This window comes from Coloeus monedula (assembly GCF_965178545.1).
Source record: "Coloeus monedula genome assembly, chromosome: 7".
Lineage (NCBI taxonomy): Eukaryota > Metazoa > Chordata > Aves > Passeriformes > Corvidae > Coloeus > Coloeus monedula.
Genome location: NC_138787.1, coordinates 14,953,806 through 14,970,619, shown reverse-complemented (window position 1 = coordinate 14,970,619; position 16,814 = coordinate 14,953,806). Strand labels below are relative to the sequence as shown.

The following is a 16,814-nucleotide window of genomic DNA, read 5'->3' as shown; positions in this document are numbered from 1 at the left end:
ATGCCAGAACTCCAGACTTACAGTTCAACAATGTCAACACTGGGCCATCTGGCAGAACTGGATACACCATTCCATTACAATTAAGTTTCCCTCTGGAAGAAAGTCATTGTACTTGGCATGGGAGGAGTTGAATCCTCCATAATGGGTGGGTACAGGGCAACAGATTGCTGCACCATGTCCTGCAAGCTACTTATCCAGCATTTGGTACATGTCCAGTTCAAGCGCAAAACAAGCAGAAACCAAAAAATGAAGCAAGTCATTACAGAGGTGTTACTCTTTGCTACCTTCTGCAGCCTACAGCCTGAAAGAAGACATCAGCCCCAGGGCATTAAAGCACCTTTCAGAGAAGGCCAAGTTCCCTCTGTGCAACTTTTTCTAGAGCCCCACCTTACCCAAAGGCCAAGTCAGCCAGTTACACTGCTGAATATGCTGGGGGCAGTGGGAAAGGGACTATTCTCTTCAAACAAGGGGTGCTGCCAACAGCTACACCCTTTTGTTTCCCTACATCCACTGCTTGAAACTTACTTTTTTGATGTGGACAAACTGGCGGATATCCATGTCATCATCTCTCTTCTTGACATCAGGCCGTACTGTTTGAACTACCTGGCAGACCACAGGTACAATAATATCCCTCCAGGACAGTGACAGGGACTCGTTGTATAGAAGCTGCTGAAGCAGTGCCATCATGTGATTGTGATTAGCAGACCTGTAAAGAAGGCAAAATAAATACACCTCTCATTAAAAAAAAAATTATATAGTGCAGTGATTGGCTGAAGCCATTCAGAAGCAAATTTCTTAACATTTACAATACAGAAGTCCTCTGAAGGAACAGCTGCCTAGAATGTTCTGCAGCCAGCTCTGGTCCCATACTCAATATATAAACATCACAAGATAAAAAAACTAACCAATATATACGGTAAAAATTCTGCATTCTTAATGCAAATGAGTTCCTTGTATTGCCTACTGTAGCTCAAGCCCCACTGAAAGTTGGTGGAATAGAGGGGCTTCAGAAATTGTTACTCAAGATAGACAAATTCCTTTTTCTACATTTCTTACAGCAGCCTTTCCATGGCTTGTTTCTCCCCATTCTCTTCTCTCAGCAGATCCAGATTGCTGTGGTGCCAGCCTAGGGGTGTGAATAAGAGTTCTTTGGACTTCTCCTCCACCCTCCTGTTGAACAATGACTCTGCAAGAGACAAACAAACCTTCCTAATATAAGGTCACATTTGACTGCTTGTGTCTATCTGAAAGGCTACTTTGAAAAGGGAAGAATTTACTAAGACATGAGTCTAAGCCTACTGAAATACTGAGTTTAAGGTAGATGTCATGGTTCTCAGTTTGAGGAGGTGTGCCCATATAATTACACTTTCAATCACTATATTGTGTAGTAACTCCTTAGAACTGTTCTCTGTTTTGCAGTACCAAAATTAGAGGTTATTTCAGCACAGTCTTCCATGCTTTGAAAGAGTTACTAGGTTATTTCCTGCACAGTTATTATGATATTATAGAGGCAAGCTATAAACTTCCATATTGACATAATGGGTGACTATACTGTAAGTCATTTATCCTAGTAGTGAATAAGTTTTCATCAAGCAAGTATGTAAGCCTTCAGAGCTGAAGCTTAAAACTTCTTAGTGTTAAGCAAAATCTTTAGACAATAGTAACCCAAGGAGAACTACTGAAAAAAAACAACAATAGTTAAGTTCTTCCAGATGCTCCACACACAAAATTAGCTGTGTAGATGATTAATAGAAGCTACGTTGATTTCCCCCTTTCTTCTGCAAAAGCTCAGTTAAAAACCAAACATCAGTTTAACCCAAGACTTGATTTTTCAGGCTATACAGACATTGAGGTTTCCCCCTTACTTCCTCCTCTTACAAGCTCGCCAAAATCAACAGCGTTAACTGGGAAGAAGAAAAGCCCACAAGTGCACCTTGCCATGGTATGGAAAGCACGAGGGTTTAAAAACTCGTAAGTGCATGTAATGGCCTTTCATTTCAGAAGTAGTAGTGATGATGGTGGTGATGATAAGAAACCCAGAAAGATTTAAGAGAAGCTTTAAGCTACTCTGCAGAAGCAGTGCAGTTAATTGTATCACATCTTCATTTGCTTGCACAGGAAGTTAAAAATCAGTTACATAATTTGTTGGTGGAGAAACTGTGAACAGACTTGCCACTTACACTTGTTTGTTAAAAAAAGTAAAAGCTTTTCTTTGAGTATTTTTGAATGCAGACATCTGAGAAGTGAAAGAAATTTAAGCTGGAAAGGGCATTCAAAAAAGTCAAAGTATAGTTTATACACCAGTTTTGCCACAAATTATTTCAGATTTACAGTTGAGTAAATTTTTTTAAAGTGTCAATGCTCTATTAAAGGAGTATTAAGGAGTTTCCATCATTGTATTAAAAACATACACAACAGCAGCATTTGAAGTTTTTCCTTACCTTTAATAAAAGCGTCACTTATAGAGTACATCTGCTGCCCTCCGTTTTCAGGATTCAAGTACTCTGAAAGGAAAGAGAAGAGGGATATAGGTGGAGACAAAAAAAAAAAAAGACAGGTTACACTGGTGTGCCCATATAATTACAATGTACACGCCCACACCAGAAGAAGCAGCATTACTCATCTAAGTGTTTAGTCACCAACTTAGCAACAGCTTGATGAGTGGTTAAGACAAGAATATCCTCTCATTCTTGTTCTATCAAAAAATTCTATGATGACAAGAAAATACTGCTTATTAATGTGAAGAAACACAACAAAGTAGACATGAGCAAAGACTGAACTAAGATTGTATCTTTCCAATTGACAGAGACCACCCCCTTCTACACCTGAATACAAAGGTGTTAACATGTGATCAGATATCATGGGAATGGCCTCCTCACTCATGTCTAAAAATGCAGCTTCAGAAACCACTTTGGTCTCCCACTCCATTGGACCATCTCAGACTGAGGGAGAGACCAGCCATAAGGTTTATCTTACACAGTGCAAGAAAAACAAGACAGCCTGCCTTTCAAGAGCTGAAAGTCTCAAGTCTGGAACAGTCCAAAGTGTTTTGAGGAATGCTGACAGAGACGGATACCCAGAAATAAAGCAGAGCAAGAGATAGATCACTTTACATGTGGGAAATATAGTTAGAGCCTGGTGCTAATAATGCCAAGGTTGTGGATTCAATCCCTGTATGGGCCATTCACTTAAAGAGTTGGATTTGATGGGTCCCTTCCAACTCAGAGCATTCTGTGATATCTGTGAAACAGAAGGAAGTTCCACCTACTACCCTCATCTAGCTTGCTAGATCTTGATTTTTCATGCTGACTGGGTACAAAAAGCTTGTTTTCTCCAGAAGCCATTAGCTTGTTGTGCCTTTAGTTGGCTCCTTACTTACAGATATATAAGATGTATATACAGATAGATACATAAAGGGATTCTACAGTGAGAAGAGCAGCAGCCCAACTACTTATACAGCACGACTACCTGAAGTTCAAAGCCAACCCTTTATCATCTTTCCTGACAATGCTCCAGACTCATCACAAACAGAATGCAAAGCCAGGCTGCTTTCAGACACCAACAGAAAGCAACAGAAAGCTGACAGGACATAAACAAACACAAGACTCTGAACAGCAGCACTCGTGATTTTAAATACCACCATTTTAAATATCTGAGCCTGTTTGCAAATAGATACTCAATAGAGGAGAAGTGTACCAAAGAAGTTACAAGCCTCCTTTGTAGATTCCTGGTTATTTGAGATTAATTTCATCTCTTGCTTAGTTTAAGAGTTTAGCATTACAATAAACTACTGCTTGATAAAAGCTGGCTCACTCTCAGCATTCATTCACCCACTGACTACCTAGAGAAAGTCATGTCATGCTCTACCTACACAAGAGCATGTATACTGGCACCTCCATCCCTCTCCATCTTGTAACAGCCTCAGGGCAGCACCTCTTACTGTAAACACACTCAAATTAGGTCTGGCACAGCCAAAGCACAAGTTATCCCCACCTGAAACCTAATCTTATGCTCTGGACAAAGACACAGGTAGCACCTGCAAGCCACTTCTAGATCTGTAATGATCTACGTTCTAGATGATCTGTAAGGTCCCTTCCAACCCAAACTACTCTATTATTCTTTTCAATACAACTTCAGCTCCCATAACTTCACTTCTGATTGGTTCCCAGGGGAAGTTCCTGACAATCTAAGATACCATACCTCTTCTTAGCCCAGACTGATAACACACTCATAGGTATGAGTCTGAGATGGCTTAGAGTGGCTAACATGCACATTTCTTACCTCATGTCATCCCTACATGCATCATGCTCCACAAAACAAGGAAGGGGAATGGGGAAATGTTCCTGTAGCTTATTTTATAACCTGACAAGTCAGGCACCTTCTCAAAAGAAGAACTAAAAGGCTCCTGGCAACAGCACACTAAACCTTGGCAAGCAATACTGAAATATTCTTCTCTTTCCCCCTCCTAACTACATGCAGGCATCAAAAACTACCCAAAATACCCGCTACCATGATCAAGGATACCTGGCTAGAGAGACATTTATAAAATAGAATTTCCCATATTGTTAACTGTATCTCTTTAAAAACAGCAACCAAACCCCATATATAAAATTTGTCATGTAATCTCTTGCCCCAATTTAAATGCAGAAAGCAATCTTATTTTGTTTCCCCTTCTGATACATAGTATGTCTTTAGGCAGATGATACTATAAATGAGTCACTATTCTCAGCTAACTTGGAGTCACCCAAATTTCATGGAAACACACCAGACATTAGTCAGCCTGTAACATCACAAGAAGTTCTGCCATTACACTATATACAAACCACTCTGCTCTAGAACACAGTGGGTGGATACATCACCCGCCCTTGCTTCAAAGCAGCTGACCTCTGTTGCTCTGGGAAATTGCACATCCCTTAATCATTCAAGAAACCCACGAACTGCTCAGATCAAAGCTGACCTGCACTTCCAACACTTGATGTTTTCTATCATCAGACCTCCCCACAATGAAATGACTGGAATTTACACAGTCCTAAAGAAACTGAATTACAAGTTTCAAAAGGAAGGTGGCATTTTCAGTTTCACTTCATTATTTCAAAGACAGTCAAGTCACTGTTACTGAGTCTAAGGACAAGAGACAACTCCAACACAATCAAGCCAAGTAAGTGTGTCCACAACAGTCACAGGGAAGTTACTGACACTGACAGCAGCAAACACCTCATGTCACTGATTAACTACAGAACCCTGTTCTTAAAACAACCACCCATTTTACACAAATGCTTAACTACCCAGTTTTGGCCATCTAATCGTTGTGATACTCCAACATCTTAGACAGCATCTTTTGTTGAATATAGCCAGAAAAACAAAGTGAAAATCTTAATATTAACTTTATATAATAAAGTCTCTGATTATAACATTTCCAGAACAAAGTTTTAGAAGTAACGTATTTCACTACCCTAGGCACTGCAGCATTCTCTGTAGTGTTTTTTCCCCTCCTCACTGCCCACAAAGTTTCAGTCTGCCTACATGAAGAAATGTTTCTTGCTATTCAGGATATTGTCATTCATTTTAACTTGTTGCTCCGTGGTTAGGTCTTTGCTCTAGAGATTCTCATGGCAGGAATTAAAAAAAAAAAAAAAAAGGAAAAAAAAAAAAGGTACACTAACTCTTCTGTATTTGCAGATACAAATTTTTCAAAAAACTGCAGGATACCTACCTATCCACGATGTACTTTTATGACACAATTCCACCCTATCCCAGTTCTGGGCCTACTACTGATACCATCCCCTCAAGGGAAATCCATTCTCTTGGAAGAAATTGTTACCAGTTTTCTACTAACAATTACACTCCTACAGAATAACCTGGTTAATAGGCCACATGTTTCAGGAATATATAACAAACACCAGTAGAGATCCACCAAAGATAGCCAAGTGCTGCCAATACACATAACTCAAAGACAGAAGTCCTTCTCCTTTCAGTCCCCTCACCACTTGCCTTTTCTGCTGATCTTCTCTGAGCTCTCCATTATTAAAAACTTTCTCACAAGAGCTTTGTCACAAGGAGTCACAAGAGTTCTGGCTCTGAGCAGCTTTGATTTGGTCAACAGTTTCCAAGAGAGAGAGGCTCTCTTACATTTCCCCTTCATGATCTACTGCTCCTTGTATAAAGGAATAAAGACTGAGATATGTCTGAAACCAGGACAAACACTCTGCAAGTCCTTTTAACACTTGCCACAGCCAAACCAACTACTACCTGCTTTACTGCCATTACACACTGATAAAGATAAACCTGCTACAGCTGTAAATTCACAGGATACTGCAGCACACCTGGGCCTGTTTCAAGCTCACTTAATCCAGCACCCTTCCTTCCTAAAAGGAATTCATTGGTATATCTTCCTCTCCACAGCTTTCCCTCCCTGTAGATGCATTAGCTTTTCATTTGATTAGAGCATCAGCTGGAAACGAAAGGAACCAACAATGAGCTGGTGTCAGTAGTGCTGAGAACCCATTCCCAGTTTTGGATCATCTGACATCAACTCAAACTTTTGAAACTGTTCTGCTTGTCTCTTTGGGGGAAAAAAAGCGGTTAGATTTCCTTCCTTCTAGGCATATTTTTAGCAAATAAAAAAGGTGACTACAGTAGGCATCAATAATCTGTCTCACTCTGTCCGCATGTCTAACACACAAGGAAAGTCAGCTGTGACCCCTTCTACCTCACTGTCTTCAGTGACCATTTCAGTTTCAGAATATGTAATCTGTATGCAAGCTTATGGCTACTGTTCCATTCTGATTCAGAGCAACGCGTGAGATCGGCTAGACTTTACAGAAGAATGAATTAATCAGGGGTACAAACTATTTAACACTGGATCATCTTTTACAGTCAGGAACACTCAAAGGGTGGGGTGAAACAATAATTAAGAAACTACTTAGAAGCAGCCAAAGATACAAGTCTACAAAGCTGATGTAACCTTATGTAAGGAAGCAGTGCAAAGACATCAACTGCTACCCAATGCATAAAGCAACTAAAACATAGTAGACCCAAGCCAGTGGAATCATTTAGAGACTGCAGTTGTCAACATGCAGGCACATTATTTCTTCCATAAGAATGTTGCTCATAGACTCTTTCAATTTAGTACTTCTTTAGGGGACAATCCTTTCAAAAGCAGTCTTCAACACCAAGTATTTGATTTCTTCCTACTTCACTTAGATGGATGATCTCTTTTGAACAAACGATATGTATATGGATGAAGTTAGGCCTTACGCAATCCATATGCAAGCTTATAGTTTATCAGAAAGATTCTTCTGTAAAATGTATGCTTATTAAGGTACAATTTTAAGTCAGCACAGCACTCTTTCAAGTTAATCTTGTTCTTTTGTTCTCTGGGGTTTTATTTCTTACTTGCTTTTTTTAAATTCCATCTCAAACTGTAGAGTCACCTATCAAACTGGTTTACGTGTGGATTATTTTTCCACCCCAGTTAGCCAGAACATATATGTGGATCTGCCTAATTATGCATGGGCAAGAGACTTTGCTTCAATGGCAAAGAGAAAGTCACAGGGGAAGTTACACACTCTGCAGAGAAGGCATTTCGGCAGGTCTATTGAGCCTCCTCAGAGGTGAGCACATCAAAACTGCAAGCAAGTGCCAGTTAAATATCATATTTTCCCCTCTGAAGGACAGCTACCTAAGTAGTGTCCAAATAGGTTAGTAATATTAGGGCCAGCTCTCCATCATGTGCAACTCCAGCTGGTGACTACCTCATACCTTTTTGGTCGGCAGGGTGAGGGGGCACATGTGGGTACTTGGAGTGCTTCTTGATATGGAAGTTCACGTTGTCCAGCTCCACGTTCAGGCTGATGGAGGCGGCTGAATCACTGTCCATTGTGGACTGGAAGCTGCTGACTGAAGTGCGCTTGCTAGGGCTGGCGGAGTCTTTTAGTGTGGGGTGAGGGTGAAGATACAGGGAGGAGAAGGGTTCAAATGGGTATTATGAGGGTACCAGAGAGGAGAAAAATTGTCTTTAATACCATAAAGACCAGTGTGCAATAATACAGGAATACAGTATTTTCATAATTCTAATCTTGTCTTCATGTACGCATGCTGACTTACTGGACATTCTTTAGTGCACTACTATAGGGCCCAAATCAAGCAGAAGTCTGCTTGAGAAACAGAAGGCAGCAATTTACATGCTTTTCCTTCATTAGAAGTATGAAGCTTTACCAGTTCCACTAAATTCAAAATACTGTATCCATTGTGAGAAACTGGAAGACTAGACAGGCTATAGCTTTCTTAGATCCCTACAGCCCCAAGCACGCACACAGAAACGCACAAATAAAGCAAGACACAGTTAAACTACTAAGTCCTGAAAGACCGGGGACAACAGGGAAGAAGGCAGAGTGAGAACAAGACTCAGGTGAAACTTACTAGCTAAGTTGTCTTCCCCTTCATCAGCAATCTGCTCTGTGTCACTGTCATCAAACTTGATGTCTTTGAACCAGGATGGCTCGGAGTGGCCCTCTACAGAGTTCACAGAGTCACTGTCTGGAGACGGGGTTTCTGAGAACTCTGTGCTCTAGAAGACAAGGAAGGGAAAAAAGTTATTAAAATGCAGCTCTGCTGAAATATTAAGCAGCCTACTACAAATGCAGGTCAGGCATTTTAAAAATCAGAGGATACTCTCAGTGCGCTGAGCCAAGTTAGTCACAGAGTCACCCCTTTAGCATGAAGTAGGAACTCTTTGGGACAAGAAACAAATGTTTACAATCCCCAGATGCTTAGTCTTTGTCTACACTCTGCTTCTAAACAAGTTCTGACTAAGTGGTAGTAAAGACAAGTTTATTATACAGCACAATTTTCACATTGTCATCACATCCAATTAAGCAGCTTTGAAAGCTTGCTTTCTCCAGCCAGGGTAGGTGACAGCTGTATCCTTTGCCCAGAAACCAACACACGCAGCTTTTGGTGGAGCCTGTTTCTAAGTTACTGGAGCAATTCTTTGACTGACCAATGTAGCCCCAAGAGTTTCAATCCAAGATGGGCTCTAGCTGGGCCTACCGTGTCAAAGCAAAGACTGGCCAGATTGCCAGTCTTGAGATACCTGGAGAGTATCTAAGTAATTTCTATCAGCCATCCTGATGCCTCCAGGTACCTCAAAATGAAGTTATCATTATCTTGCCTTTGGCTACAGTGAGTGCAGCAAGCAACTGAGTCAACACCACCACTTCTCCTGACTCTTGTCCAGAAGAATGGAGATCAGACAGCGCTTTCAGTTGATTAGAACAAGAATTGGCTTTAAACATATAATAATATAGGCACCTTACAAATAGTTACAAATAGGGATGCATAAGCACTTGCTAGTTAAGGGCAAGCTTTTACCAGGGAACTGAGAGAGCTGACTAGCTGAGGTACCAGATGAACCCCAGAGCAATCTCAATGGAAGCCATATGACTGTGTCCAAGAGCTGAAATGCATGAGGAAGACAAATGCTAATGGCTCTAAGCTTTCTAACTGAAGCCCATGGGACAGCTGAGCCATTCCTCATTCTAAGAAGCTGCAGAACATGAAAGACTCTCAACTGAATGCTTTCAGTTAAGAGAGGCTACAGAGATATGTTGTTCAAGCCAAAAAAACCAGTACAACCCCTCAGGCCAGTGACAGCTCTTACCCCTCAGCACATTTGATTCCAGTGAAGTATGGTAGGACAGAATCTCTGGTCACTAGTTCCTGCTTCCCCTCAGGTAACTAGTCCTGTCTGAGAGGTATGACAAAGACCCCATCCCAAACTTGGATCATGTGGCTAAGGTACCGAATTCCTTATTACTGCCATCTCTGGAGATCAAAAGAAGGTTACCAATACAATATACCTAAAATATCCATTTAGAATTTTTTTTAAAGGAATCTTGAAACAGAAGATCACCATTGTGTCTCCACCACCAGTAAGTGTACACAGGTTCTAAATTCTGCACATGACAACATAGCTGCCACAAGCACAGACTGTGCCATCTTGAGGCCTCTGGTGGAAGATGTCCACCATGAGAGGCCTGGCCTCTGAAGACTCTTTCCTTCACTTCAGGCAGCACCACAGGTAACAACTCATTCTCCACAGAGGACAGCCCAAAGCCTTCTGGGCAAATGAAACTACCTCAGCCTTCAACCCCCTAAGGAAAAAGGCCTGGCCACTCTATTTTCTGTACAGGAGACCTGATTTAGAAAACATACTACAGCTGTTGAGAACAGGACTAGAAAGATTCCAGTCAGCAGTCAAATACAGGAAGAACATCTTTCAGCTTTCCTACTTCTTTCACCTGCAATGGTCTGTAGAGAGCATATTCATCTCTGAAGAGCTGATCATGATGACTGACACATTCCAGCCAACGTCCATCAACCAGCGCCTGTCCTATTGCAATGGCCTGGACCCTGGAAGTATAAGAACAGAGATGGTCTTCCAAGTCTTGTTCTAAACACATATGGTTTGTGATACAAGCATACTACAAAAGAGAAGAGTCATTTGCTATGCACTATTTGACCTGTCAGTATTCCATTCCCATGTTTACACGACACTATTTAAAATACTGCAGTGAGGCAGCACAGTGTACTAGTTCAAGCATGGAGCTAAATAAAGATTGCCAGTATTCTGAACTCAGCTGAGGTGTCCAACATATGATTAGGACATATTGTTTGTGCTCCTCCAATATTGTTAACTTATGTATACTGATCATCTCTGAGGGAGAACTGTTGCTCTACACTTAAGAACCTCTAGGTTTTATCCCATTTTCACATAGTTAAATACACAAGATTGTTTATATTCACCTATACAATTAAGAGTCTGCCATCAAACACTAGCTAGTGTAGCTATCAAACACTATTAGCGATCTCTGATGCCAGAGGCAGACTTGCTCTTTGGAGTACCAGTGAACATTTTTGGACAATCTTTGTAATACTCTCACTGTTCTCCAAGTGAGTAATGTTTGTCCCTTAAGCTACCTCCCATACTAGTTTCCAAACCGGACAGTCTCCTGTGCCCTGTTGTTTTGGGCCACGTGGAGTCAAAATGCGACCTGCTCTGGTAGGCAGTAAAGAAGAGATTTGAATTTTCTCTCATCTCCCTGAAAAGAAGCCTCTCTCTGCAGTCCCAAGTACCCTATATCAGCTCAAACTCACAACCTCCTCTCACACAGACAGAGGACACCTGTTGTCCTAAAGCATCAGGATTACCTTGTGGTTATGTGCCCATTTCTCATGAGCCAGTTGACCAGCTCTTTTCCCACAACACAGTTGGGATGTGTCCGCAGCCAGTAGCGATGGTCTTGAAATTCCATGCCACTGTTATGATGGCAGATTTTCTTCCACAGATCTTTCAGCTGGACTGAGTCCTGGACAGGGAGATGTGCAAGTTAATTACCAGTCTAATCATAGCACTGGTTCCAAGGGCATCAACACAGGCCTTCAGATCACCTTCTAGATCAAAATTCCTCCACAAACAGGCACAGAATCTAAGCCATTCTGCACAACCTACGCAAAGGTGCAAACAGAAATAGCAAACATACGAAATCAGCTCCTTATTTCCTTCCATTTATATCCAGTTCAGAACAACAAAAAAACGAAGTGGGTACCCTTAGAGATAAGGGGGCTCTGATGTGGCAATATTTTGTACCACCAGCAAGATACTTATGCCCTCACTACTGCCCTCTTTCACCCTATTCCTAAACTCAGGAGACATGAGCAAACAGAGGACAATGAAAACTCATCCTTGGCAAGAACATTTTTCTGTATTATCTGTGCTCAACCCAGGCATTGTGAAACACACTAGTCCAATATCAAGACCAGATATGAAGCAAGTACTTAACACAGCAATGCCCAGTGCCAGGATAGCATCTCTTATTGAGGATCTGTTTTCATATTGTCCATTATCAAGGCTTTTTTAGATGCTGGTAGCTTTGGCCACTAAGAAAAAAATGTGTATTCCTCCTAACTCAATTAACCATTTTTGAATCTGTGATTCTCTTCCCCTCACCACTTGGAACACTTCAGCCTATACCTAGAACTTATTTTGGAGCCTGTTAAACATGTATGCCAACTCTTCTGTAGGCTGTAGTCCATCCAAACTGAGCTGTCTCTCTGCACCTGGCCCCTTCTGCTTTCCCATATGTGCCCTGACTTAGCACAGCACAAGCCATTACTGCAGGTGGAAACGGGGATCTGGGATTATTTTGAGCAAGCAGCACACCACCTCAGGGTGTGGAGAAGAGATGCTGCAGCTCCCTCTCTCAAATGCCTCATTTGTTCTATTTCTGTGTAACAGAACTTTAACTAAATTTTAACTGGTTTCAGCTTTCCAGTTAACTGTCAGACTCACATTATTGCACTTTCCAGAGGGTGCCCTGAGGCCCAGAAGTTTTGCTCCACTTTTATCACTGGACCGGCTTTCCGCTTTCAGTTCTAGCTGGCCTTTGTACCACCCTAAAACGAACGTCAGCAGCTCTCCTTCCATACCAGGTACAGAGTAAAATCGATCAGTAACAGAACATGGTAAGATCACACAATTTGATGCAACTGGAGTCTCCACAGTTCAGCTGTCTTCAACTGGTGAATACAGTACACTGAACAAATCGGCAGAACAAAGCAAATCCTTTCAACTCAAGGATTTTGACCTCTAGTTCACTGAAGTATGTGCTTATCCCAGCATATGTAGAACCTCCCCTACCTTTACTTCATGAACAAAGTTCATTAGTCTTCTGAATGGACTAGATTAAGCTTTGAATTAACTTGTGATATAGGGTTAACTCCACACGGTAAGGGCATTAAACGAACAGTGGGAATGCATAGAAAATCCTGCATTAATTGACACTGTGTTCTGCTCTTACATGAACAAAATACTACCAGTCCTCTTCTTCCTCAAGAAAGAAAATGGGCAAAAAATTAAACAATGTGAAGCTGAAATGCACTGGGACTTGAACATATTGCTTCAAGTTGCATTCACAGAGGTTTGAATTTCCTTTTTCCTGCATTAACATACCTGCATGAAGCAGGGTGGTATAAAGACATGCCTTAAACATGTTTCTCCCTCATGTGGTTATCCGTTTACAGAGCAACTTGGAAAGGCATTTTGCAACTAAACAGGAGTTAGTGTTTCTACACCCTCAGGCACACTTGTATGCATACTGCTGACAGCAGGCAGAACCTGGTAAAACAGAATGAGCCTGATTTTAACTTGGCAATGGGGTGCAATCTCAAATCTTTTAATGTGTGAAAAACACTGCTTTTCCTTTGCTGCAACTTCTTTGCCTACTTTGTTGGAAACACTTCCCTTTCCTTCTCTCCAGGAAAAGAAACAGTTCTTTACTGAAATCTGTACAGTAATTGCAGCCTACAACATTGCCCCTGTGGGGAAGGGATAATAGGATTACACAGAACACCATTGCACATTGACTTTTCTTTCAAACAGTATGTCATTACAACTTCTACAAAATCTTTTACTTATTCTGCAAACAAAGGAAGGGGCCAAGTTATGTTTTGGCCCAGTAAGCTGTAACAGCTTTAATTTATTCCTTGTGGTGTAACTATTTCAAAGCAACCATTTAAAGCTCCCAGTTATGTAGCCTACGAAAGAGAAAGTCTCAACCTGAAGAAATACAAAAACAGGTCACTGCATTACAGCTGCAACCATGACAGGTTTAACTCACGAAGAGCCACCATACACCAACTCCACACCGCATAACACACCTAGCAAGACTAAAACTGTAAACATTTGTATGCAAACACCCCATGAAACTATGATTTATTTCCAGGGAGATAGTAATGTCCAAAGCAGCATCAATATTCCCCATCTCTGCTCCACCTGGAGGAGAGGCCCAGGTAGGAGTGCTTAGAGAAGAGCCTTAAAAGACAGCAAAATACTCTTGCTGCATGACATAAGGAAGGCAAACTTCACCGTCTTCACAGAGCAAGGCAAAGAGAAGCCTGAAAGGTACCAGAAGGATTTTGCGCTCATCCTCGCTGGTCTCTGCCTTCATATGAGTGCGAGTGGCCTGGGGGCTGACCGACGTCTCGTAGGCAGGCACCATGGGTGACCCCGACCGATCTAGCGACAGGTTAGTGATGCTGGCTGACCTGCAGGGGAACACAGAACAACTGAAGTGTAAGTGTTCATTGCATGGTGCTTGACCAGAGCAGGCATTCATCCTATAACATACTAAAAACCAGCTTAAGCCTGTGCCACTGTTTACTCTTGTCAGTACAGACTGCTTAATGCTTCCTCCCTTTTCAAAGAAGAAGAAAGGCTCCCGTGGAAGCAAGTGTATTGCTTTGGAACTGCCAAGGCAAGCACGAACTTCTGTAAAGCTCTTTGTATGAAACAGTTGGAACTAAGTTTAGGCACACCAATTCATATATGTCTGTATTTAAATAGACTGGGGAAGAGATGGGATGCTGGGTAATCAGAAGCTCCAGCAGTTTGGAGGCAAAACATACGTCAGCAAGGGTGGCAAACACCCAGATACCTGTAACAGGGCACTGAGATTTCCGCCTCTCCTTGTCCCGTTTAAAATTCCTTGTCCTCAGCTCTCAAACACATGGCTGAAAGCTTGCAGAGTCTGAAGTTTGAGCATTTGTTCCCCAGAGTGGCTAAACCATTTTCTGAAGCTGGAGGTCACTCCAGCTGGTAACCTTCCTTGTACTGCAATATGGAGCATCCCCCCTTATCTCAGCCCAGCTGTTAGGAAATCTTGGCTATGCACTCATTTTGCACAAACACACCATTTTGCAACTATCATTGCGAAGTTACAAATGCAAATACACATTCCAGATAACTTCTGCTCCATTAACCTACAACTAGACTTGAGACTCCAAATAACCAGAGTGCAACGTCTCATCACACAGCAGCAACATGCACTGAAGTTATCAGTGCTAACAGCACTCTAAGGAGTGAGGACGGAAAACACTTCTGCATATATCAACAGGAAAACTCAAAATGCCAGTTTTGGACTGACTGAAGAGGCTTGCACCAATGTCATGAGAACAGCTGCCAGCCTCTAGCCTTCGGAATGAAACGCTCATAACTTCAGAGAGCTTGCTAACTGGATAACAGACATACTACAATGATTCCCAAAAATTCTTAATGGATGATGTGGCTCAGCCCAGGCACGAAAAAGCAATGCCACCCTATTTCAGCTTTTATACTGCAAGGAAGTAGCACTGAAGGTACAACAGTCTCAAAATCACTGCTTTTTTCTCCTCTGTTCTCTTGAGGAAGAAATACTGGGTTGATAAAGGGGTTTAGTTAAGTCCTTTCAAGTCATACGCACTGTGTTGGCACTACTTCCATATATCTCTAGGAGTGATAAGCAAAAGCTTTGTGTCATTGTCAGGCATTCAAAGCAGGCTAAAACTCTACCAGTCTTGTACTGTTCAGATGCTCTCAAAGTAAAAACTGGCAGAGGTCTGCAGCTTAACAGAAAGCATCCTAACGCACAAGATGAGGCTGACATGGAAGTCCACAACTAAGCACTCCTCCCAGTTGCTTTGCAACAGTTGCTTTAACTATGTCACACACCCGTAAGCAGCAGAGATGTTTTATTTGGGTGGAAGCAAGTTAGAACAGTGAGATTTCATATGTCTTTATCATCAACACTTTTATCTGGGCTTTTATCGTATATATCTTTTTTAAAAACAGAGGGGGAGATTTTGCAATGAAAACATTTATCCTTTAGAAGGACCTGCAACGGAGCAGTTTGAACCCTACTTGCAACATTTGACTGTTCTGCTGGGGTTTCCCCCCCCTCATGAAAAACAAGACTGAGAACAAGTAACACACTTCCCACCCACAGGGAAAACAAATAGCAATATGTAAGTTCTGCTACCTGCATCTAAATGCACTCAACCTGTATCTTTTCTGCTTCATCTCATCTAGAAAGAGGAATACACCAGCTTCTCTCAAAGAAATGGCTACAGCTGCTTTGAGAAGATCTAAATGCTAACATCACTTAAACCAAAGCCAACAGCATGTTTTCCAAAGGTTCAGAATTTTTAACAGAGATACATTATACCTTATCATTACATGCATCCAAACAACCAAGTACATTTGGTGAGGCCATGAACAGCAAAAGAGCTAAAATTTAACTTGAATAAGCAATCTGGGCCTGCCAGATCAAGATCAGAACCATCCTACTACTGCATGTTCAAGCAAACAGCAAAAGCCTTTTAAAACAGACATATATTCAAACAGGAGACCATCCTCAAGGTTTCAGACATCTCTTGACGTCACAGCAGTCATTTAGCATTGAACTTTTAATTCTGGACTCCTTGCCGTGTTTGCCCAGAATTGATTTTTGGTACTTGTTTATTCACCAGTACTTTACTCCCCCAGGTGAGATCTTTGGGTCTCAGCTGTACAGTCAGTGTGCATCTCCTCCTAACCATCCCCATAACCCAGAAGATAAAGGCTCCAAGCAGTCCATTCTCCGAAAGGCACACCCAGCACCCTTCTCAACCGAATTCCCTAGTCTTCACTGGTCCTGCCAGATCCCTCCAACCTGCTAAACATTCTGCATTCCTGTAACACCAATGCAAAGAAATCTCTGAATGTCCCCTGACTCCAACTTTGAAATCTGGATTATCTTTGCTCTGCTCCTCACACTCCTGCCTCACCTTCATTTCCTTAATTTAACCATAAGGGAAGCATGTACCCAGCATCACAGTAGAAGCACTCTTGAAGTGGGAGCTACTTGTTCTCCCAATACCAGCCTATTTAGTGGGATTAAGCTCAAGTACTCACAAATCACACTAAAGCTCTCATGAACACTTTCAAGTTCATCCCAACA

At 41.7% G+C, this 16,814-nt stretch overlaps 1 protein-coding gene across 10 annotated transcripts in view; it reads right to left on the bottom strand.

Moving 5' to 3' along the window:
- Positions 1–16,814, bottom strand: part of PIKFYVE (phosphoinositide kinase, FYVE-type zinc finger containing) — a 66,104-nt gene that overhangs the window by 31,590 nt on the left and 17,700 nt on the right. For 7 of the 10 annotated variants that reach the window (XR_014226570.1, XR_014226571.1, XM_082285047.1 and 4 more), the window contains 8 exons: positions 13,968–14,106; positions 11,212–11,369; positions 10,293–10,413; positions 8,422–8,569; positions 7,762–7,929; positions 2,442–2,504; positions 1,057–1,186; positions 526–706 (listed from right to left, as the gene is read on the bottom strand). Coding sequence is in view for 8 of the 10 variants with exons in the window: in XM_082285047.1 (XP_082141173.1) it covers positions 526–706; positions 1,057–1,186; positions 2,442–2,504; positions 7,762–7,929; positions 8,422–8,569; positions 10,293–10,413; positions 11,212–11,369; positions 13,968–14,106 (1,108 nt within the window). In the remaining 2 variants the exon portion in view is untranslated. The remainder of the gene's footprint in view (positions 1–525; positions 707–1,056; positions 1,187–2,441; positions 2,505–7,761; positions 7,930–8,421; positions 8,570–10,292; positions 10,414–11,211; positions 11,370–13,967; positions 14,107–16,814) is intronic. The other 3 variants (XM_082285048.1, XM_082285050.1, XM_082285051.1) reach the window with 2 other exon arrangements.